Source organism: Macaca fascicularis, chromosome 11 (genome assembly GCF_037993035.2).
Source record: "Macaca fascicularis isolate 582-1 chromosome 11, T2T-MFA8v1.1".
Classification (NCBI taxonomy): Eukaryota; Metazoa; Chordata; class Mammalia; order Primates; family Cercopithecidae; genus Macaca; species Macaca fascicularis.
In genome coordinates this window covers 89,754,237-89,778,630 of record NC_088385.1, presented here as the reverse complement: position 1 = coordinate 89,778,630, position 24,394 = coordinate 89,754,237, and the positions used below count along the sequence as shown (strand labels likewise).

The following is a 24,394-nucleotide window of genomic DNA, read 5'->3' as shown; positions in this document are numbered from 1 at the left end:
ATTCTGCACATGTATCCCAGAACTTAAAGTATAATAATAAAAAGAAAGAATTAAAAAAAGAAATACAAGTGTTACACACACAGTCAGAATGTCTTAGGTTCATATATTGGTTCCTCTCTTTACTTTCTGTGTGACCTTAGACACACTACCTCTGAGTCTCAGCTTCCTTGTGTTATAGGCTTCCTTGGAATAAAAACTATGATAACGTACGTAAAGAACTAAGAAGAACATTTAGCACACAGAGGTAATTAAAGCTACTGCTACTAAAGAAAAAAAATTAAAATTATCCCATCATTTTACAAACATGGAATATAACTCTTTGTGTATACCTCTTGGATATAACTTGATTTCATTCCTGAAAAAAGCTGTCCTCAAATATTTACGATCTTATAAAGTAATGTTCCTTAAATTTCAGATAGAAATCTACATCACTCATACGATTGTTTACTTTGTATTTTCCAAGATCATCCCTATTTTTCCTCTATCTTTACCTATAACAATATTCATATGTGCTACTTAGATGTAGTACATATGTTACTATATACATATATTACATATATTACATTGAGTAATATATGTACATCTGTTACGCTGAGGGCCTAACAGAAGCTTACAATTCCCAAAACCTTGTAAAATGCATGAACAAATGTAGGTATTCCATGCCAATTAACACAAATAGGTTTGTTCTATGCCTCTGTCATAAACATCTTTAAAAGACATAACTGTAACTGATGATAGGACAAGTGATTAATGCATGCTATTATCTCAAACAGGTATTAGCATGTTATATGTCCTAGAAAGACTGAGCAAAGAAATTTCCTTCTCTTTTAGGAGTTAAGATAGAACAAGGAGTAACTTCTGCACACCAGAGAAAATTATGTACATCTCAAAACTAAAATTTGCTCTTTAATAGTCTCTAAACTTTCTATGAGAAAACTTTTCTTTTTCTACCTATGCAAATAAGTAGACAAAATGTTTGTTCCTATAAATATGATACCAAACTTATTTATAATATTATATATTGCAAAGGTGTAGGTGTATTTTTTAAAATATTTGATTTAAAATCATTGAAAAATTTACCTATTTTAAAATAGAATTATTGATATCAGAATTCTGTCAAAGCCAGTACTTTCAAATCATTGCCAATATTTCTTGTGGAATTTAAGCTTCTCCGTTTAGGGTGACAGATAAGTGTGGCTTAAAGACCCATCATATTAGTAAAAAATGTTGTGAAACTATATTTGGCACTTATGACATAACCCATTTCCAACAATTAGGGAGAAAAACTGATCTTGCCAATAACCACTTTTCCAGCAAAGACTTTTCACTGGGGTTTGGGAAGGTCAATTCATATGCTGTCATGATTTACATATGCATCCACAGACAGACAAAGTCTTAAGATATAATTTTAAAATTGCATGTCAAGTGAAATTTTCTAATTGAATACATTTCTCTTCTCAGTAAAGAATAAGCCTGGATAAATGCTTTGAATCCTTGTCCAACAGGTATCACAAAGAGGTGGGCAACATGTTAACCATGGACTATGGATAAGACAGAGAGAAACATTTCAGTGAAGAGGTGTTGGTTGTTCAGCTTACTTTTCTTCCAAAAATGTATGAAGGATGGGAGCCAGGAAAGCAATATCCCGTACTGCAAGGCAAGAGGCTCCTCTGACATCACTGTCAGATGTAAAAAGTGTAAAGAACATATGTGTGAATATATTAACCTCATAAGGTTCTTTTTCATAAAATAAAAATAATATTAATAAAAATATAGTAATATAACACTATTTAGATGAAGAGGACTTGAGCCTTTGTAGGAGTACCTAGATATGTATTTTCATTCAAGAAAAGAAACAGATACACATTCAAATTAGTTCAGCAAAGAAGATGGTAAGATACATGGTGAAACAGGACACAGAAGAGAGTAGGTGGAAGGAACAGTGCACTGGAGCAGGTGTGCTTCATGTGAAAGAATTCCAGGTGACAAAGAGAAAATTACACACTGTGCAAGCCAACACAAAACGTATCTGCTGACCTAATTCAGACCACAGGCCGCTAGATTGGGATCCCAGTATTAAAGCCTATGAGGTTAAACACAACGGCAACGTATGAACAAAAAATCAAAGCAGAGCTTATCCTGTCTGCTTTCCCTTAAATATCTAGATTTTTCTTTTTTCTTTTTTTTTTATTATTATTTTTAATCAAAAATATTTTTTCTTAAAACATGCTGCTATCTATTGCTACAGTTTCTCTCTTCCTTTTTTTATTTTAAAGTATCTGTGCCTTTAGACTTAGCCAATACAAAAGATTCAGGTAACCAGAGCATAAATACATATTTTAAAAGTTTATAGATTAGCCTGATGCTGTCAATATCACACAGCATTCACTAAACTCAAGCAGCAAGCATCTTATTTTTCCTAGGATCAGTCATCTTCCTATAGAGAACTGGTCTGCCTCCATTCCATTCCAACTCTGGAAGTGCTGTCAATGGAAGTGACTCATTGCCCCTCCCACATCACTCAGTGTTTCAACCAAGAGAGGGCACAGGACTGCAGGAGGGTCAGTCCAACAACTTTTTCCGGGATTAATATAGACACTGAGACAAAACAGTTCTCTTTCCTTCTGAGATTGAGAAGAATAAGGATGCTATCTATATTCACAAAGGCACAGGAGTCATCTTTCCCATTGTTATAGAGTACCACAGAAAATGGAGCAAACCCAGAAGAAACCAGAGCCACAAAATGGAGAAACATTCCTGAAACACAATCAGGCACTAGATCTAACTAGGCCTGCATCTAGTCAACCCAGGAATTTCCAGTTAGGGGAGTTTATACATTCTCTGGTGTGTTCAGGCAAGCTTAAACTGGATTTCTGTTACTTATAAACAAAATGTTCTCATAAATATAAGAGACAAAGAAGATATGTGAGTTTGTTTTGCATTTATCTACTCACATCTCATTGCACCAGCTAGGACTGTCCACTCAAAGAACAAAACCAGTTTTTCCCCTAGGGATTTTTCTAACCCAACATATAATAATATCCTAAATGATCCCAACCTCACTAATAATCATCAGTGCCTATGAAGAGGAAAACAAGAAAGAACCATGACCTTACTCACTCACTTTTCTGGTGTAGCGCATATTCTATACATACTTTGATACGGCAATTTTTTTTTAATGGAAGACAAAATCTATCATTAATAATCAAGGCTGGGCACAGTGGTTCACACCTATAATCCCAGCACTTTGCGGGGTAAGGCAAGAGAATTGCTTCAGGCCAGGAGTTAGGCACCAGTCTGGGCAATATAGTGAGTCCCCACCTCTACAAAAAAATTTAAAAATTAGCCATGCATGGTGACAAGCACCTGCAGTCTTAGCTCTTTGGGAGGCTGAGGCAGAAGGATGGCTTGAGCTCAGGAGTTTGAGGCTGCAGCAAGCTATGACAGTGCCTCTGAACTCTAGCCCAGGCCACAGAGTGAAATACTGTCTCAAAAAATTAATAATGCTAATGATCAATGCATGATTTACATAACTCTCATACGTAACAGGCTTATTTTATGAACTCATCTAAGTATTAATGGAACAAACATTTTAAGAACTAAAAAATATTTAAACCAATGTTTATGTAACATGGCATACCGCTTCCCCAAAATTCAGGCATAACACATAAGTACACATGAATATTGATGATGTGGTCCAAAACAAAGAAATCACAACCACCATCCACCTAATAGTCTCAGAGGCATGATTAACAAAAAGACCATTTCAGTACAATAGCTATCATCATCTCCATTTCCAGCAGTTAAATCAATAGTCCCTCTTACTGCAGGTTTCAAAGATGAACCAAACCAGAGAAAGCAAGGCATACTCACAAATTATAAAGCATGTCAGCCATGTTGCTGCGGTAATACAAAGCATTTCTATAGGCGCTTTCAGCTTCAGAAATTTTGCTCTGACTCTTCAGAACATTTCCAAGGTTACCCCATGCTGCCAAGAAGAAAAAGAAATTCTCAGACTGAGCATCAATCCAATTATACATGACATAATATCAGGCCATCAGGAAGTACCACGGGGAGAGAAAACCATCATAAAACATTTTTAAGAAGGAAAATTTATTTCCTTTATACTCTAACATTTCATCAAGCCAGGAGATTAAATATAATCAAAGCCTTAAAAAATTAAAGTAATTATTATGTCTCAAAGCAGATATACATATACAGTTCATCATAAGGCCAAGAACAATGTTATCTTAAGATCACCTACAAAGGCTTCATGCTCTTCCAGATTTCAGTAGGGGTCTTCATGGTCTGAAATTATTGTATACTTACTAGGCCAGAAACTGCAAGAAATGATCTTAAAATAAACAAATATTTCATTCAAGTATGAAAGAACTGATAAATGGCATAGAAGATCTGGAGATGAAAAGCAAAAAAACTAAACAAGATCAAAGCTATAAAGAAGCTTACCAGGCATCAGAATACATCAATAAAACATTATAGATATAATGTTCTTTTGTACTCTTTCTGCTTATGAGCTCACTTCCCTGAAAATAGCTATTTCTACACTTAATCATGTTGAAAATTAAATATATTTTCTATGTACCCTCTTTGTTCTCCACAAATAATAGTAATTTTTCAACATTAAAAATAACAAAAGGGGCAGCACCAATAATTGCCCCCATAGTACGGCTCTCCAATGAACTTTGCCCTCAAACTTGGCTGCTTCTCTTGCCTTCTTACTTCCCTACAAGGAGATGGGGTATTGAGTCCTGAAAGCAGAGTCACCCAGCAAATGATAGAGATGAGAAGAAGGGTCATGTGTGTTGATATATTTATTTGGGTGACTACTGACTGTACCTGAAAAATGAAAGCGTTTTGAGTTTTTAATTTTAATGCAAAAAAGTACAGAATCTTTCAATCTCGATTTGCCTGTGTGCCTCTAAGAAATTTAAAACTCCTGTGCTTCAGTTTACTTTATCTGTAAACTGGGAAAATTGTCTCATCTGTTTCATGATGAAGATGAAGTGTGTTAATATACACAAGCTGTTTAAGGCAGTGTCTGAGGCTGGGCACGATGGCTTGCACCTGTACTAGCACTTGGGGAGGCCGATGAGGCGAGCAGATTGTTTGAGCTCAGGAAGAGTTTGAGACCAGTCTGGGCAACATGGTGAAACCCCGTCTCAACAAAAAATACAGAAATTAGCCTGGCGTGTTAGCACATGCCTGCAGTCCCAGCTACTTGGGAGGCTGAGATGTAATGATTGCTTGAGCCCACAGAGTCGAGGCTACAGTGAGTCATGATCACGCCACTGCACTCAAGCCTGGATGACAGAGTGAGACCCTCTCTCAAAAAAATAAAACAAAACAAAATAAAAAAAACAAAGACAGTGCCTGAAACATGGTAAACACTCAATAAATATCGCTATTATCATTAATATTATTGTAGTTGATACTCTTTACAATTTATAGTAGTTAAGCATTTCTTACAAAAATAACATTAAATACAATGCACTTTATGACCTTATGTTATCTACAGAGAATACTAATCCTTCATGTTTGCAACGTCATATACCTTCTTTGCTTCCAGTGGAAAACAGGGGAAAGGCACTGAACTCACAATTATGCAATAGCTGATAGTGCCATGTACCATGCCACACACTTGACATATATCATCTCACCAAGCTCTCAACACAGTTCCTTACATAAGTGCCCATTCCCCAGATGAGGAGACACAGGCACTAAAGAATTTGTTTGTTTATTTATTTATTTATTTATTTTTGAGATGGAGTCTTGCTCATCGCCCGGGCTGGAGTACAGTGGCACGATCTCGGCTCACTGCAACCTCTTCCTCCCTGGTTCATGCCATTCTCCTGCCTCAGCCTCCCGAGTAGCTGGGACTACAGGCGCCGCCACCACACCCAGCTAATTTTTTTGTATTTTAAGTAGAGACGGTGTTTCACCGTGTTAGCCGGGATGGTCTCGATCTCCTGACCTCGTGATCCGCCCTCCTCAGCCTCCTACAGTGCTGGGATTACAGGCGTGAGCCACCACGCTTGGAGGCACTAAAGAATTTGTAAAGTTAATACTGAAGTGTTAGAGCAAAAACGCTAATCCGACACTGGCTGTTTCCAAACTTTTTCTCTCCTCGACCTAACATTTTCATACCACATTTCACCTTTCACTGCAAACCAACATTCACATACCAACATTCACAGAGGCCTCGGCATTATGAGTCCATAGAAAATTGTATCCTTTAAATTAAAAGACAAAATAGTGTAAAGTATTGTCAAATTAAACTACTAAATGAAAAGAAAAAGTAGGAAAACAGTAAAATAAATTATAATTATCTTTAAACATAATAGGCATAATACCATACATAATCTATACCACAAATTAATAAGATATGCCTCTATGGAAATTTTTAATAATTAGGCAATTTTAAAACCCCCATTCCTCCCAAAGTTCTGCTCTGATTGAGTGATTAGTAAAAGAGAATATATTTACATTGGAATCTCTCTGAGAAATGCATTCAAATGTTAATTGAAGCACCAGGAAATCCTCATTATAATGGTATCTCATTTTGATAGTAGTCCTAGAACATAGATGATTAAAAAAACTAATACAAAGACATACCTTTGAATATTTTAAGACATACTTCCAGCGAAAGAAATTGATTTCTTTAGATACTTACATCTCAAATAAATAATAAACTAATAAGTGCTTCTCCTGTTGACAACAGACATATACAGGGATATCGTGGAGATGTTGTGGGTGTAGGTTCAGACCACCAAAATAAAGTGAGTGTCACAATGAAGTGAGTCACATTTTTTTTTGGTTTTCTAGTGCATATAAAAGTTATATTTACACAATAATATTGTCTAATAAGTGTGCAATAGCATGATGTCTAAAAAACAATGACACACCTTAATTAAAAAATACTTTATTGCTAAAAAATGCTAACAATAATCTGAGCCCTTGGTGAATCTTAATCTTTGGGCTGGTGGAGGGTCTTGCCTTAACACTGATGGCTGCTGACTGGTAAGGGTGATGGTTGCTGAAGGCTGGAGTAGCTGTGACAATATCTTAAAATAAGATAAAATAAAGTCTAGCATATCAATTAACTCTTCCTTTCATGAAAGACTTCTCTGTAGCAGGTGATGCTATTTGATAGCATTTTATCCACAATAGAACTTTCAGAGTTAGTCTCAATCCTTTCAAACCCTGCAACTGCTTTATCAACTAAGATTACATAATATTCTAAGTGCTTTGTTGTCATTTCAGCAATGTTCACAGCACGGTCACCAGGAGTAGACTGCACCTCAAGAAACCACTTTCTTTGCTCATCCATAAGAAGCAACTCCTCATCTGTAAATATGTTATCATGAGATTGTAGCAATTCAGTCACATCTTTAGGCCCAGTTCTAATTCCACTTTTCTTGCTCTCTCCACGACCTCTGCAGTTCCTTCCTCCACTGCAGTCTTGAGCCCCTCAAAGGTATCTGCAAGGCCTGGAATCAGCTTCTTCCAAATTCCTCCTAATGGTGATATTCTGACCTCATTCCATGAATCACAAATGTTCTGAATGGCATCTAGAAGGGCAAATCCTTTCCAGAAGTTTTCCATTTACTTTACGCAGACCCATCCGGGGAATCACTGTCTAAGGAAGCTACAACCTTACGAAAAGTTACTTCTTATATTAGAAGACTTGAAAGTCAAAATAATTCCTTGATCCATGGGCTATGGAACAAATACTGTGTTACTATGCATGAAAACAGCATTAATCTCCTTGTGCATCTCTATCAGAGTTCTTGGGTGACCAGGTGCACTGGCAATGAGCAAGAATCTTTTGAAAAGAATTTCTTTCTGAGCAGTAGGACTCAACATTGAGCTTAATACATTCAGTAAGCCATGCTGTAAACAAATGTGTTGTCATCTAGGAAATACACTTCCACTTAAGCAGAAGCAGAATAGATTTAGCATCATTCTTAAGGACCCTAGGATTTTTTGAATGTTAATTGACCAATGGCTTCCACTTAAGGTTAACAGTTGTATTAGCCCACAAAAAATAACAGTCAGCCTGTCCTTTGAAAATATGAAGCCAGGCACTAACATCTAGCTATGAAAGTCTTATATGGTATATTCTTCCAATAGAAATCTGTTTTATATACACTGAAAACCTATTGTTTAGTTGTAGCCACATTAATCAATTATCTTAGCTATATTTTCTGCACAATTTACTGCTTTTCCATCAGTATTTACCGCTTCACCTTGTACTTATATGATATGGAGCTGGCTTCTTTCCTTCAACCTAATGAACCAATCTCTGTTAGCTTCAAACTTTTCTGCCACAGCTTCCTCACTTCTCTCAGCCTTCATATAATTGAAGAGAGTTAAGGACCTTGTTCTGGATTAGATTTTGGCCTAATGGAATGTTATGGCTGGTTTGATCTTTTATCCAGGCCAATAAAACTTTCCACCAGCCAGACACGGTGGCTAACACCTGTAATCCCAGCACTTTGGGAGGCCGAGGCGGGCGGATCACGAGGTCAGGAGATTGAGACCATCCTGGCTAACATGGTGAAACCCCGCCTCTACTGAAAATACAAAAAAATTAGCCAGGTGTGGTGGCGGGTGCCTGTAGTCCCAGCTACTGGGGAGGCTGAGGCAGGAGAATGGCGTGAACCTGGGAGGCTGAGCTTGCAGTGAGCAGAGATGGAGCCACTGCACTCCAGCCTGGGCAGCAGAGCAAGACTCCGTCTCAAAATAAATAAATAAATAAATAAATAAATAAAATGAAAATTAGCCTAATTTCATTATTTTTATGTCTCAAAGAATAGGGTTGCCCATGGAAAGGGAGAGAAATTAGGGCAGGGCTGATCAATGAAACAGAGCATGTAAAACATTTATTAAGTATACCATTTTATATGGGCACAGTCACAATATTAACAACATATATCACAGATAACCATAACAGATATAATAAAAAAATTAATATATTGTGAGAATTGCCAAAATATGATAGAGACATGAAGTCAGCACTTGCTGTTGGAAAAATGGTACTGACAGATTTGGTTTATGTAGTTGCCACACTCAATTTGTTAAAAAAAAAAAAAAATGCAATATCTGAGAAGCACAATAAAGTGAAATACAAGAAAATGAGGTATGCCTGTCGCTATATCTAGAATATATGTTCACTCATTTGGTTGATTGTTCATTTATCCACTCATTAATGTATTAAATATTTATTCATTCATTAGATATTTGTGAAGCACCTATTTGGTGCCAGGAACTTCATTAGGAGCTGGACACTCAGTACTGTTCAAAATAGTCAATTCCCACCCATGTGAGCTTATGCTGGAAGTAGGGGATGGAGGTAGTGGAGGGAGGGTGGGATCCATACAATAAAATAAATGAATTAACTTCAGATAGTGATAAGTGTTATAAATAATGTAAAATAAAATAACGTGATATGGATGAGGCTAATTTAGGTAAGGATATCACACATTTAGGAAAATAGGTATGATTGGCCGGGCGCGGTGGCTCAAGCCTGTAATCCCAGCACTTTGGGAGGCCGAGACGGGCGGATCACAAGGTCAGGAGATCGAGACCATCCTGGCTAACACAGTGAAACCCCATCTCTACTAAAAAATACAAAAAAAACTAGCCAGGCGAGGTGGCGGGCGCCTGTAGTCCCAGCTACTCAGGAGGCTGAGGCAGCATGATGCCACATAAGGAAAATACAGCCAAGGATCTAAGGCAAGAATGAACTTGATGTTTCCCAGGAACAACATCAGTCAGGTGAGTGGCTGCAAAATGAGAGGGAAAGTCAAGATGAAGTCACAGAGATAGGCAAGGATCCAATCACACAGGGTTTCACGTGCCATGATGAGAAGCCTGGGGGTTATTTTACTTGCGATATTTGGGGGGAAATATTCAGTGAGGGATTTTGTGATTTGAGTTTCATTTTCAAAAGGTCACTCTTGACTCCTCCGTGGAGAAGGACTCACTGCAAGAGAACTAAAGGAGCAACAGGGGGACCAGCTGGAAGGCAACTGCGGTAATCTAGACAGCAAAATTACAGTGGTTTCCAACAGGATAGATGAGCAGCAGAGATGGCTATTTCAAAGTGAGAAAACAGCTTAGAAAGTAAAAATCATCAAGGTTAAATGAGGCAAAGTCGCAATCTGAAATTAGGTTTCCTGCTTTTTATACAAATGAAAATCTCTTATATTTCTTAAGATTAAGTAATTGTCCTAGGTGCCTGCAAAAATCTTGTTTTCCTGTTGTACACACACATATCATACACAATTATCAGCTTCAGACAAGGTTACTCGATAAAGTAAAACAAATAAAGACCCCCTCAGGAAAAGGTCACTGTATAACCTACAAACTACCAAATATCCTCCTCTCTTGCTATATGATTTCTTTATCCAGACATAGAATTGTCCCGGTATCCAATCAAAATAAAGCCCTCACTTCCTTAGACTGTATTCCAAATCACGCAACCAAAGTCAAAATCCTATAATAGGACATATAATGAGATGCCCCAGAGTTCTCCATGGTGTAGCTGTTCTCTCTCAGTGTGAGAAATAGTTAAGCCAACTTTTACTTCAGGTGTGGCGCTAGTGGTCTTTGGCTGAAGAGAATTGACAGAGGACTTCATCATACTCAAATATAAAAATGATTCCTTCTCAAATCCTATGTTCCTTAAATTATTGCTCCACAACACTGTGTTGATCAAAATAGATTTTAGGTTTCTGAAGAGCTGCCATAACTCTTCATAGCTGATTCTATGAGTTACTTCTTTAAGAAATTCGATCATATTAACCCACTCAACTTTTCAATATCATGTCAATTTTTAAATCTAACCTTCCTGACTATCTGGAAGTATGCAAACCAAATCCTAAAAGAAATGGAGGAATATTCCAACTCATGGATGGGGCAATTTAACATTATAAAGATGTCAGTTCTCCCCAAATAAATCTATGAATTCTATGTAAATCCAATCAATATTTTAGCATAATTTATTAAGAAACTCAAAAACTATATTTTAGTCATAATATATAAAAGAACAATGAAAACTGATTTTTATACCATATTCATGAAATACAAAGATAAATTCCAGATAGCTTAAAAAGTTAAATGTGAAAAAGTAAAGCTATCAAAAGACTATATAGAAGAATATATCTATGGAATGGAAAAGGACTTCTTAAAAAGAGCCCCAAATATAATTTGAAATGTTAAAAAAAAATGGATTTGGGTATTTCAAAAAGGACTTCTATTTAATGAAGAACATTATGAACAAGTTAAAATGCATAATATGCTGGGAGAAGATATTTCAAACATCTAAACAAAGAAGTGTCTGTACTTGGAAACTAGAAGGAACTCCTGCAAAGTAACAATAAAAAAATACGAAATAGAATAGGGGAAAAACAGACAAAGGACATGAATAGGATTGTACAAAAATGAAAACCAAAATGAATACCAGGCATTTAAACTAATACTTAAATTTCTTAGTAACCCCCCTGAAATGCAAATTATAACAACCAGGTATCTTTTATACCTAGACTGGCAAAATAATAGAAAAATGGATAAGGTCAACTACTGGTAGGGATGTTGGGGAAGAATCCTGTGCACAGCTCGTGGCAGTGTGGCCTGGGGCAGACATTCTGTTATGCCCTCTGACAGTACTCAGTCAAATCAACAAATCTAAGTTACTAAGTCAAAAAGGACCTCTGTCTAGCAATCCCACTCCCACATAAATTCTCACCTAAGAAAGCATGTAAGAGAATGTTTAAATTCAACTGCCTTAGTGTTGGCTGATAGTGGGTAGTAACAATAGGTCCATCATGGGAGTACAATGTGGGACATTCACTTTACACACTCCTATGCAGCATTAGGAACAATTAACACCATGTCAATACTGTTACACGAATGGACCATAACTGCCTACAAATAATTTTTAAAAAGGAATGCAATGTCACAATAAAGATAAACGTTAAAAACTGATTCATGCCCAAAATATCACTATGTATTTAACATAGTGTATATTACAATTAAATCAAAGGTATATTATAAATCAAATACATTACATACAAATCAAATATGTTAGATCAGCTGTCTATGCTGCAAAGAGAAAATTAAGCATACAGATAAAAGGGGATTAATACATGAATAAAATAAAGGAAACTTGCAGGGATTAACCTGAAAACTGCAGTGAAGGGAAAAAGAGAAAGAAAAGGAAAGGGAAAGGAGGAAAGGAAAGGAAACAAAGGAAAGGAAACAAAATAAAATTAAGGTCACACACCATCTTCTTTTAAAATAGAGATGGAGTTATGCTATATCCTACTTAAGGAATAAAAGGTTGTAACATCCACTAAACCTTTTTTTAAGAAAGATAATTCAAAACAGATGTTTGGGATTATCTTCAAATTTTCACTTTGATACTTATTCTTTGGGCCACTCAAAGACCTTGTATTTTCATTAACATTTAATATAATGCACATTTTTTACATGTTTAAGCCTATATATTTTATTGGTATATTCATTTCATATAATCTTTTAAAAGTGCAGTTTTATTGAAATAAAATTCTCAAAGTTCTTTCAGTGAAGTGTGATGAAGTGTAAATAATAGTTACAAATGTTTTAAAAGTACACATTTGTTTTTCCTGTTGCCCAGGCTGGAGTGCAGTGGCATGATCATGGCTCACTGCAGCCTCAACCTCTTGGGCTTGAGCAGTCCTCCCACCTCAGCCTCCCGAGTAGCTGGGACTACAAATGTGCACCACCATGCCTGGCCATTGTTTTTCTAATTTTAATTTTTGTAGAGGTGGGTCTCACCATGTTGCCCAGGCTGCTCAAAAACTCCTGGACTCAAGTGATCCTCCCACCCTGGCATTGCAAAGTGCTGGGATTACAGGCATGAGCCACCGCACCCAGCCTAAAAGTTCACATTTTAATAGAGGATATGTACAGATGAATGCAAATCACACTTTCAACTCTGGATATAATAAAGGATTTATCCGAAGTTCAAAAAATATAGTTGTTGTTCCAAAATCCCAATCTAATGTTGAGAAGTTTTTTTTTCCCAATGAAGTTTCCAAATATTCAGAGTATTCATTTCATTCCTGTTTTAAACAAAATAAACTTCATATGAAACTGCTCTAACTTGGATGGACTACTGCCCCATCTTAAGGGCCTGCCTTGTAGCATCGTGACAGCCTAAAGAGAGCAAAAGAATGGAAAGCGGAGAAGAGGAGATGAAGAAGAAATTTTAAAAATTATAATAAAAATAACAATAATAATAGTGTTTACATTTATTTAATGATTACTACATCCTTGGTAGCCTCCTGAATTCATCTAACCTAATAAAAACATTTGGGGTCTATAGTATTACTATCCCAATTTCACAGATGAGAAAACTGAGGTTAAAGCCTCCTAAGTAGCAGACTTAATGACAAGGGAGATTCAGATATGTATCCAGGCATCGAAATGTGATCAGAGGCAAGGCTATTTCACCCTCTCAATATTGAGTTTGAGTACAAGGTAGAATATCATAACATGGTACTTAATATGTTTCATATATTTTAATTTAGGGTCTATAGCATAAATATGAAAACAATTTATCCAAATGAGTTATCCTCTCAGAACTGCTAGGGGGGAAAAAAAAAACCCCACAGTAGCAACAAAATAAAACTATCTGGTATCCATATTTCATAATATATTTTTCAGACCAGGGAAAAATTAATGCCAAGTAGTATATCAAATGTTTTACATGTCTTTGGGAATATAATTTTATATGTCACATTTTCCTGTTAACATATTGGAACTGAACATATTCTGCCTATGTAAACAAATGGTTGTTGCTCAAAGATGCTGGCTGGGAACTTCGGTATATTTATCAATTCTTATTAGTGCCCTGAAGATACTTTACATGTGACAGAGATTTAATAAGCATTGTTTAATAAGTAAACAACTTCAATCCTAAGACTAAGCATATATAATGACTATATTAAGGGAAGGCAAACAGACACTTCTAGATATCACTGGATAAGCTCTAGAAAATATGATCTGTAGAGCTATTTTATATTCAAAAAGAAAAAGAAATTCTTCTGTTAAAAAAATCAAGAAGTGAAGAAGTAGGAATAACTCTTATACCTCAAGGGCCCTTCACATTGATATTAAACTACCTCTAAAAAGTATCCATTTACTAAGAAACTTGATCTTAATTCACAATGAAAGCTTCTCTTGTACTTAGTCCACAGTCTGCCATGGTTTATTTTATGTTCTTTCAAAGGCAGAAGAATAATTAAATATTCCCATCTTGCTGAAGTTGCTCTAAAGAGAAAATCAAATGTGAGGTCCCTCTAGAAATGCTGTGATCTGCTACAATAAATACCTCTAAATTTTTTTCAAAGTTCTAATTCCAAATACATGGTAGTCTTAAGTTTACAGAGTAAATTCAAACTTACTCTGAAGTAACTATTGCAATTTCATATTTCTGATATACTTCACGAAATCAATGCAGGGAGATTTGAGAAAATTTTTCAAGATTTTTTCTTGTGTTAATAATTTGAAAAATGATATATATTCATTAATTATAAAAGAAATTATAACACGTTTTTCATAATTTGGTATGCACTGCTTTGAAAAAATAGCTAAAAGAGCAGAAAACAGATTAGATAGAAAATTGATACTTAGAGTAGGGTTGTTGCTATAACATCACCTGAAAATATGGAAGCAGCTTTGGAACTGGGTAATGGCTGGAGGTTGGAAATTTGGAGAATCAGGCTAGAAGAAGCCTATATTGCCATGGGAGGGCTCAGAAGACCTCAGAACTGTAGAGCTACCAGCGTACAACGCCAATCTGAGAGAGCGGAAATGTGGGCTGAGCCCATTAAAGCCATGGGCGTGGCAGTTCTCAGTGTCTTGAGAGCCCAACCCCTATATCAGTGTGCTCAGGATGTGGGACATGGAAACAAAGGAGATTATTCTCCAGTTTTAAGACTTCGTATTGTTTTCCCTACTGGGTTATGGATTTAGTGGGGACCAGTTACCGTTTTCTTCTTTCCTCTTTCTCCCTTTTAGAATGAAAATGCCTACTTCTATGCCTGTTTCACTGTTGTATTTTGGAAGTAGGTAACTCGCTTTGATGTTACAGACTCACATCTGGAAGGAATTTGCCTCTATACAGATCATGCCTTGAGTATCACCCGTATCTCATTTAAATGAGACTCTGGACTTTGGATTTTTGAGTTGATGGAAACAAGTTAAGGCTTTTGTGACTTTGGGGATGAAATGAATATACGTTCGCACTATAAAAAGGACATAAATTTTGGGTGCCTGGTACGAAATGGTTTTGCATGTGCCCTCAAAATTCAACATGCTGTAAACTTAATCCCCAATGTAACTGTATTGGGAGGTAGGTCCTAATAAGAAGTGACTGGGTCATGAAGGGGAAGCCCTCATGGATGGATTAATGTTAATACAGGAGTGGGTCAGTTTTCACTAGAGTGAATTGTTATAAAAGCAAGCCCAGCCCCTCATGCTTTTTCTCTCATATGTGCTCTTGTTGGAACCGAACTGTCGATTCCCTCCTGGGCAGGGGTCGCCGCGAAGGATCACCGACACGAGATTCACAGCAGAGAGTTATTTATTACTAGCGCGCTAGGGTCCCAAGCTCTAAGTTGGCCCTGGGACCCCGACTGCTTGTTACAGGCTGTTTATATAGGCAAACACAAGTTCAAACACAGCTTATGGCGCGAAATTCAAACAAAGCTTAAGGCGCGTGGTAATTGGGTCTAGCTATGGCCTGAGCAAGGTGTCTTGTTCTAATTGGTTAGAGCAGGACCTTATGAGGTTTTTCCTGGAGTTGTTGATTCCGGGAACTTCGAGGCAGGGTGGGACCCCCGGAATTGGCAGGGTGGGACCCCATGAGGTTGTTTCCCGGAATTGGCAGGGTGGGACCCTATCAGGGTGGGTCCCTATCAGGGTGGGTCCCTATCGAGGCAGGGTGGGACCCTATCCAGAGCCACCTGGTGTTAATTTTTTTTTTTTATATGAGGCCTAGTTTCTAAGTTTTATGAGGCCTAGTTTCACTCTCTCTTATGCCTTCTGTTATAGTTCAACCCTTGCCAGATGCCAGCACAATACCTTGGACTTCCCAGTCTCTAAAACTGTGAGCCAAATACATTTCTTTGTGTGTTTTTTTTTTGTGTGTTTGTTTTGTTTTGTTTTTTTAAAAGAGACTAGGTGTGGTGGCTCACACCTGTAATCCCAGCACTCTGGGAGGCCAAGGCTGTCAGATCACAAGGTCAGGAGTTCAAGACCAGCCTGGTCAACATGGTGAAACCCCATCTCTACTGAAAATACAAAAATTAGCCAGGCATGGTGGCAGGCACCTGTAGTCCCAGCTACTCGGGAGGCTGAGGCAGAAGAATCACTTGAACCCAGGAGGTGGAGGCTGCAGTGAGCCAAGATTGCACCACTGCACTCCAGCCTGAACAAAGAGCAAGACTCTGTCTCAAAGAGAGAGAGAGAGAGAGAGACAGAGAGACAGAGAGACAGAGAGAGAGACAGAGAGAGGAAAAGAAAGAAGATAAAATAAAAAGATAAATGAATTTCTTAATATTTAATTTTTACCTACTTAACAGTCAGGTCTACATAAGTAATCATGCCTCTTTGGGTTATCATCTCAGCAATTTCATTTTACTAATGCACTGCATAGTCACTGAATGTGGTAAGGACTCTCATTCTTGTTTCTTGCTTCAGCTATAATTCATTTTAAACCTTATAAAATTAATATATGTCTTTAGTCCCTATATAAAAATCTTGAGTTCTATGTAAGGATCTGCCAAAATTGAAGTATTTAATTGCATTAAATAAGGGGATAAATCCTAAATTTTGCTTCCACCAACACTGAGTTACTTGTTTGAAATCAGAGTGTCACTTCCATGAGGAGGTAAAAGTTGCAGTCTTGCCAGTTATCTATCACAAATCATCTGCAAAAAAAAAAAATAACTTATTTGCACTTAATATAGTAGTGCTTAATATATCTACTAAGAATTGTTTTTATTCAGATTACAAGCCAATTTTGGCCAGGCACAGTGGCTCATACCTATAATCTAGTACTTTGGGAAGCCAAGCTGGGCGGATTGCTTGAGTCCAGGAGTTTCAGACCAGCCTCGGCAATAGGGTGAAACCCCAATAAATACAAAACTTAGCCAGGTATGGTGATGCATGCTGTAGGCTAGGGTGAGGGAATCCCTAGAGCCTAGGAGGTCAAGGCTGAGGTGGGAGAATGCCTTCAGCCTGGGAAGTTAGGGCTGCAGTGATTTATGATTGCATCACAGCACTCTAGCCTGGGTGACAGAGTGAGACCCTGTCTCAAAAAAATAAAAGCCAGCCAGGCATGGTGGGGCTCACGCCTGTAATCTGAGCACTTTGGGAGGCCAAGGTGGGCAGATCACGAGGACATGAGATCGAGACCATCTTGGCTAACATGGTGAAACCCCGTCTCTACTAAAAATACAAAAAAATTAGCCAGGGATGGTGGCGGGCGCCTATTATCCCAGCTACTGGGGAGGCTGAGGCCGGAAGAATTGTGTGACCCCTGCAGGCAGAGCTTACAGTGAGCCGAGATCGCACCACTGTACTCCAGCCTGAGTGACAGAGACTCGGTCTCAAAAATAAAATAAAATAAATAAAATACATTAATTAATTTAATTAAAGCCAATTTTAAGCTAGATTTGTGTATGCATATGTGATCTCTCCTAATCCTCATAACAAATGAGCTTATATTATCATCCACTTTGCACTATTAATAGAGGAAGAAACTATGCCTCACAGAAGTGACACTCAAAGAGATAAGAGAACAAAAAGACGGTCTGTCTGGTTCCAAAGTCCTTGCCTTTAACCATAATGGAAGTCTTGGACTTCAGATGTGCCTCATGAATGGTCTCACCAGCTACAATTTAAATAAATATTATTTAAAAATATAAATATTAATTATGTTCAACTTTCAACGTCAATGGAGAGAGAAAGAAGGAAAAAAATAAAACAAACGGAGGGGAAAAAGAGCTATTTAACTGCATGGAACTGAAAATGAGCATGAATGTGTTGTTGCTGTTTTTTAAAGTAGACTGTCTTCCCACTCCAGCTATTAGCAAAGACTCTAAGGGTTGGCGGGGGGTCAACATTTGTAGACTGGGTATTTTACTAATTGTATGATAGTCACTTTATATGACTCCAGGGAGATAAGAGCCTTTGTAAGCCTACAGGAATTTATTTTTTTTGAAATAATTCTATCTCAGATTATTACAGAAAAGAACATAATAGTAAGTAGGTAAATAAAACAGATGTAGTTAAAATATTAAGTAGAAGAAGTGGCTATGATATAAAGATCATGATTCGTATGTTATCACAACACATATCCTATATGGTTATATGTAATCCTAATTACAGGAATTTTATAAGATACAGTTATTTCTCATTCCCCTATCTGTAGTTATTTCAGATAGATCTGAAACTAAATGTATTCCCATTAAGGAAAAAAAAATGTAAAGATAAAAATTTAGTACTTCAATAATATATTAACACTGTTGTCTTGACAGCAGTCACTATAACATCTATGTGCATACTGTAATATCCACCTGTATAATCCAGCACCCGTGTTTGTTTTGTTTTAGTGTATCTAGGGACGTTCCTTGGCATTTTACCATCTGCAATTTCTACCATATTCCTGAATTTGACTATGAGCCATCCTCACATCCATGGCTCAGGTCTGCTGCCAGTACCACTCATGGTATTTGATTTTGGGGTTTTCCTGCACTTGTCTTCACTCCATTTCTTATCTATGCAAAATTTTTCCCAAGGCTTCTCAATTAAAACTTACCTGCCCTATGTGCCTAATAACAATGTGCTCTATACAATGTTTCTCACAAACTAGCACACCGCATTATATGTAAAGACAGTTAATATAACTGCATTTTCAAATATAATGACTGGCCAAAGGGAGAGAATTTGGGAGCAACAAGCCTTGAGGCTCTCCTCAAATCCCATGCAACAAACCCATTTTTCCTATCACACTGTCAAAAGCAGTTAATGGAACACTTGGGGAATATATATACTAGAACGTCATAAATAGTGGTCCTGTTTATGTAACAAATATACCGATTCAGTAAAGGCTTTTTAGAAATCCCTCATATATTGCTGATCGCATAGCCCATGCAGTCATCCAACCAGTACCTTTTAAAATTATTATTTTTCTGTTTTAAATTTTTTCTCCATAAATACTGGGTCCTTCTATGTTGATCAAGCTGGTCTGGAACTTCTGGTCTCAAACAATCCTCCTGCCTTGGCCTCCCAAAGTGCTGGGATGACAGACGTTGAGCTGCTGTACGCAGCCTTAATTATTAACAATGATAGATGTTGTCTTCCATTAAAAGATCAGTTCCTTTTGAGTTATGGTAAATCCTAAAGAGTACAAGTTGCCTCTGAGTTTGTATCAGGAATAGAACTGTCTCCAAGCAGCCCTTACAGCTTGCTTCTAATACAATTGGGATCATTTGAGTTTGGTTCAGGTATAAAAGATGAAGAACCCTTAGAAAGACCCAGAGTTCTTAGACAAACTCTGTACAGAATTTGTACAGAATTACGATTTCCAAGCAACTTCAGGGGAAACAAAAAGAATCAATTTTCTCCCTTAAATTCTCTTTTTTCTTTTATTGCCCAAACCACATCTGTTTTATCTCACAGTAGATCCAGTCATCAGTTAGGTATGTTCCTGCCACCTAACGGCCCCAGGTTAGTTTCCCACTATAAGTCACTAACGAAACTTTGATACAGAAACATAAAACGAAGTGTCCAAAATCTACGTTGTAGTACTAGCCCTGTTACCAATTAGATTTGGGTCCACCCAAGTAAATTACTTAATTTCTACTCCTATTTCATAGTAAAAGCAATAATTTAGTAAATATGTAATGTGGAACAAACCCTGGCCTAGGTATGCTATGCTAATACCCACAAGGTGGTATTGCTATACTCACTCTATAGATAACACTAATAAGGAAAACAATAACCACTATATATGAGTTATAATCAGTATCCACATCTACCTCACTGCAACGTTTGGAATCTTTAACCATGCCCCTTAAGCATCCTGCCTCTCTTAGTTTCTCATCTGTAAAAGAATTGTAAGGCTGAGCGCAGTGGCTCATGCCTGTAATCCCAGCACTTTGGGAGGCTGAGCGGGGCAGATCACCTGAGGTCGGGAGTTTGAGACCAGCCTGACCAACATGGAGAAACACCGTCTCTACTAAAAATACAAAATTAGTCGGGCATGGTGGTGCATGTCTATAATCCCACCTACTCGGGAGGCTAAGGAAGGAGAATTGCTCGAACCAGGGAGGCGGAAGTTGCAGTGGGTTAAGATTGCACCATTGCACTCCAGTTATGCAACAAGAACGAAACTCTGTCTCAAAAAAAAAAAAAAAAATGAGTCGTAACGATGCTTGCCTAAACTAAACTCTGAGTCACTGAGAATATTAAATTAACGTAGATGTGTAACTCCCTGGAAAGTACATTATTATGGAGAAGGTATATTTCATTAATAGATTATATACTAAAAGCATAACCAATTCAATATACACTTTTATAGTAAATCTGCCCTATTCATTATCTATGCTCATGCTACTGAGAATCGCATTGCCAACCAAATCCAGGACAACAAAAACACAACTAAAAGCTATATTGAATACTCTAAAGGACAATTTTAAGATTTAAAAAATAATGAAAATCCTAAAGATTATATCTTATTTTAAAAATCTGCTTCTGAGTTATAAATATAATACATCTCAAATATAGTACATCAGGGAGAATATTCCATGTGTTAACTTCTATATGTTAATTTTTGGCATTCACTGTGATCAATCCAGTACCTAGTGTTGAACAGGCCAAAAGTAAATACTAGAGAAAAGGTGATTAAAAAAAAAAAAAAAAAAAAGAAATGATGAGTAAAAAATGCAAATAAAATATTTATGTGAGTAGAAAAATATTTACCTGTGCTAATGAGGACAATTATTTGTAAATAACTGAGATTTCTAAAATAAAATATCAATTATCTTTGCTATATGCAAAAATCTTTGGCAACTATCATTTTAAAGCATTTCTTCTGTACTTGCAGTTGATTTAACAACAGAAAAGAAAGGGAAGTTAATTTTGTTTGCCTTCTTTACTAGTATAGGACAAGTAGACAAGAATTCTGAAGACTGTGCAAATACATGTCACCCTTGAACAACATAGGTTTGAACTGCCTGGTTCTACTTATATGTGGATTTTTTTTTTTTCCAACCAAACACAGATTGAAAATGCAGTATTTGTGGGATGTGAAACCCATGTATAGAGAGTACTGACTTTTCCTATATTCGGGTTCTGCAGGGCCAACTGTGGGAATTGAGCATGCAGGGATTTGTATATAGGTGTGTGGTCTTGGAACCAATCCTCCACATATATCAAGGAACAATGATACTTCAGTATGAGGTATTTTTGTATGAACTGAAAAACATGACATTGAAACCGAGAATGCTGTTATACACATAAAAGTCTTGAAACTACAATTCAGAAAGTTTTACTTCCACATAGTAAAAAGAAGCTAGTACCCAGAGGGTTAAGTAAGATAAAGAGGAAAAATCAGGAAATATGTCAAAACCAGTGATTAATGAATGTTACCAAATAAAAAATATGACTAGATGTGTGGTCTTAGCTATAAAGCCATATATTCTATTCATGAGTTTTAAATAATGTCAGATTTGCATGTCAGGATGATTAAAACTCATAGAGAAGCCGCATTTTCCTTTCAAATAATCAGAACTGGGTCTTAGGACATATGTCTTTAAACCCTAATTTTTAACTGAAAACCTCAAAAGTAAATATCTGCTCCAGGCTCAATGTGAGAATGAGCTGAGAACCAGCAATAGCCAAAACCAAAGTACGATGGATCTCTGACCAAAGCAGTGCACAGCCTCTTGCTTCTGGAATGGTACCACAGAGAACAGAAGCATGGCATTAGGACTTCAGTGACTTCATCAACTGCCCTCAAAAAGTATCTCAAGATCACTGTGCTAAAGTGTAATGTCAAAATAAATTTTAAAATTCTGTACTGTTGCTTCCAAATAATAGCATTTCAAGAACGAAAAGTAATTTTAAATGTATCACTGTGATTAGAGATAAGAAAATAAGAAAAATGCAGAATACATGGGTTTGTACAGTAATAGTAATATGCAAATATTTTCATTATACAAGCACAGAAACTCCTTTCTACTTAAAATTATTGTAAATATTTACATGAATGTGAGTATTACCACTCACTCTTCTTCTTTTTTTTTTTTTTTTAGACAAGGTCTCAAATCTGTCACCCAGACTGGAGTGCAGCGGTGTGATCATAGCTCACTGCAGCCTCAACCTCCCCAGGATCAGGTGATTCTCCCACCTCAGCCTTCCAAGTAGCTGCAACTACAGGTATGCACCACCACACTCAGCTAATTTTTGAATTTTTTGTAGAGACATGGTTTCACCATGTTGCCCAGGCAGGTCTCAAACACGTGGGCTAAGTGATCCACCCATCTCTGCCTCCTCAAGTGCTAGAATTATAGGTGTGAGCCACCGCACCCAACCACCATTCATTCTTAACCACAATTGTGAAGGTAACATGATGCTATCATCTATGGAAAATACTCAGATTATTCAACAGCAGTACTGCAAACCATCAAAACTTGTTTGTAAATCTCAAAGAGATTACGTCAACTGACTTGATGAAAAAGGAAAACATTTCAAAATATCTTAGACACTGTGGTCTTTGCTGGTAGTCTCATGAAATACAAGTTGAGATATTTACCCTCTTATCCTAAGCAAGGAGAGGTAAGAAGAGCAGAAAAAAAAAATTATCACATTTCTTTATGATATGACTTCCAAGTTCCTACACAGAGCCCCAAACATTAAATGACTGTAAGTTTCCTCTGCTATTCCAGGCATCTTAAGAAGAAAACGCCGTGCTTTGACGCCTGGGTAATCTGTTCTTGTCAAAACTTGACTCGGAGTTGATGTATTACATTTCTAACCCAGTTCCTTCTTTCTATACTTAAAATGTCTACAGAGAAATTTTTCATAATTAAAACATATGCTTAAAGTGCTTCCTAAAAAGATAGTAATGCTAATATTTTAATAACTTATGGTGTTTTGCACAAAGAAACTGAATTATGCTAAGATCACTGAAAGAATGGGTTGAGAGGCAGCTGGTATCATCGGGAATTAGAATCCTTAAACACAAGACAAAATAAAACCTCCAATATAGTTCTGCTCTCAAAATGATGTTTTCGTTGTTGTTCTAAATTTGTTTTTAGGTAATGTCTAACCAAATCTGAGTATGGGCTGGGCGAGGCGGTTCGCACCTGTAATCCCAGCACTTTGGGAGGTCTACGCAGTCAGATCACTTGAGGACAGCAGTTTGAGACCAGCCTAGCCAACATGGCAAAACCCCATCTCTACTAAAAATACAAAAATTAGCCAGCATGGTTAATTACAGGCACACACCTGTGATTCCAGCCACTGGGGAGGCTGAGGCACAAGAATCACTTGCACCAGGAGGCAGAGGTTGCAGTGAGTCGGGATCGTGCCACTGTACTCCAGCCTGGGCAACAGAGCAAGACGCCATCTCAAAAAAAGAAAAAAAAGAAAAGAAAAAAACAAATCTGAATATGGCTTATACTTAGAAAACAATATTATCATTTTTTTAAAAAGAACATCTAATATGTTCCATCATTATTTCATTTTGAGTAAGCACATGATATTTATGTCCCTCCTAGGTCCCCTTGGATGATAATGTTAAAATTGCAAAGAAATTTACACTGAGAAGCAACGGTCAAGTGATTATTTAATGGAGTGCTGGGAAGGAAAGAGTGGTCCCTTTAAATGATATAGAGGCTGGAGGCTGGTTGCGGGGAAGGGCTGGGTAGAGGAGGGCATGGTTCCTGGGTAGGGCTCCACCCAACAGACCTAGGTGAGGACAGGCACTCCTGCCTTCCTGCCCAAAATGTTGCATTTTCCAAGACCACCCTGGTTCCCCACATCCAAATCCTGGGGCTATAAAAACCCGAGACCCGCCAGGCGCAGTGGTTCACGCCTGTAATCCCACCGCTTTGGGAGACCGAAATGGGTGGCTCACAAGGTCAGGAGATCGAGACCATCCTGGCTAACACGGTGAAACCCCGTCTCTACTAAAAATACAAAAAATTAGCTGGGCGTAGTGGTGGGCGCCTGCAGTCCCAGCTACTTGGGAGGCTGAAGCAGGAGAATGGCATGATCCCAGGAGGTGGAGGTTGCAGTGAGCCAAGATCAAGTC

At 37.4% G+C, this 24,394-nt stretch overlaps 1 protein-coding gene across 4 annotated transcripts in view; it reads right to left on the bottom strand.

Annotated features, from left to right (window-relative positions):
* TMTC2 (transmembrane O-mannosyltransferase targeting cadherins 2) overlaps window positions 1-24,394 on the bottom strand; it is a 455,593-nt gene that overhangs the window by 209,170 nt on the left and 222,029 nt on the right. For 3 of the 4 annotated variants that reach the window (XM_074007499.1, XM_005571660.4, XM_065524634.1), the window contains one exon: window positions 3,874-3,988. In XM_074007499.1, coding sequence (XP_073863600.1) covers window positions 3,874-3,988 — 115 coding nt within the window. Of the gene's footprint in view, window positions 1-3,873; window positions 3,989-16,615; window positions 17,001-24,394 lie in introns of those variants that run through there. The other variant, XM_074007500.1, reaches the window with a different exon arrangement.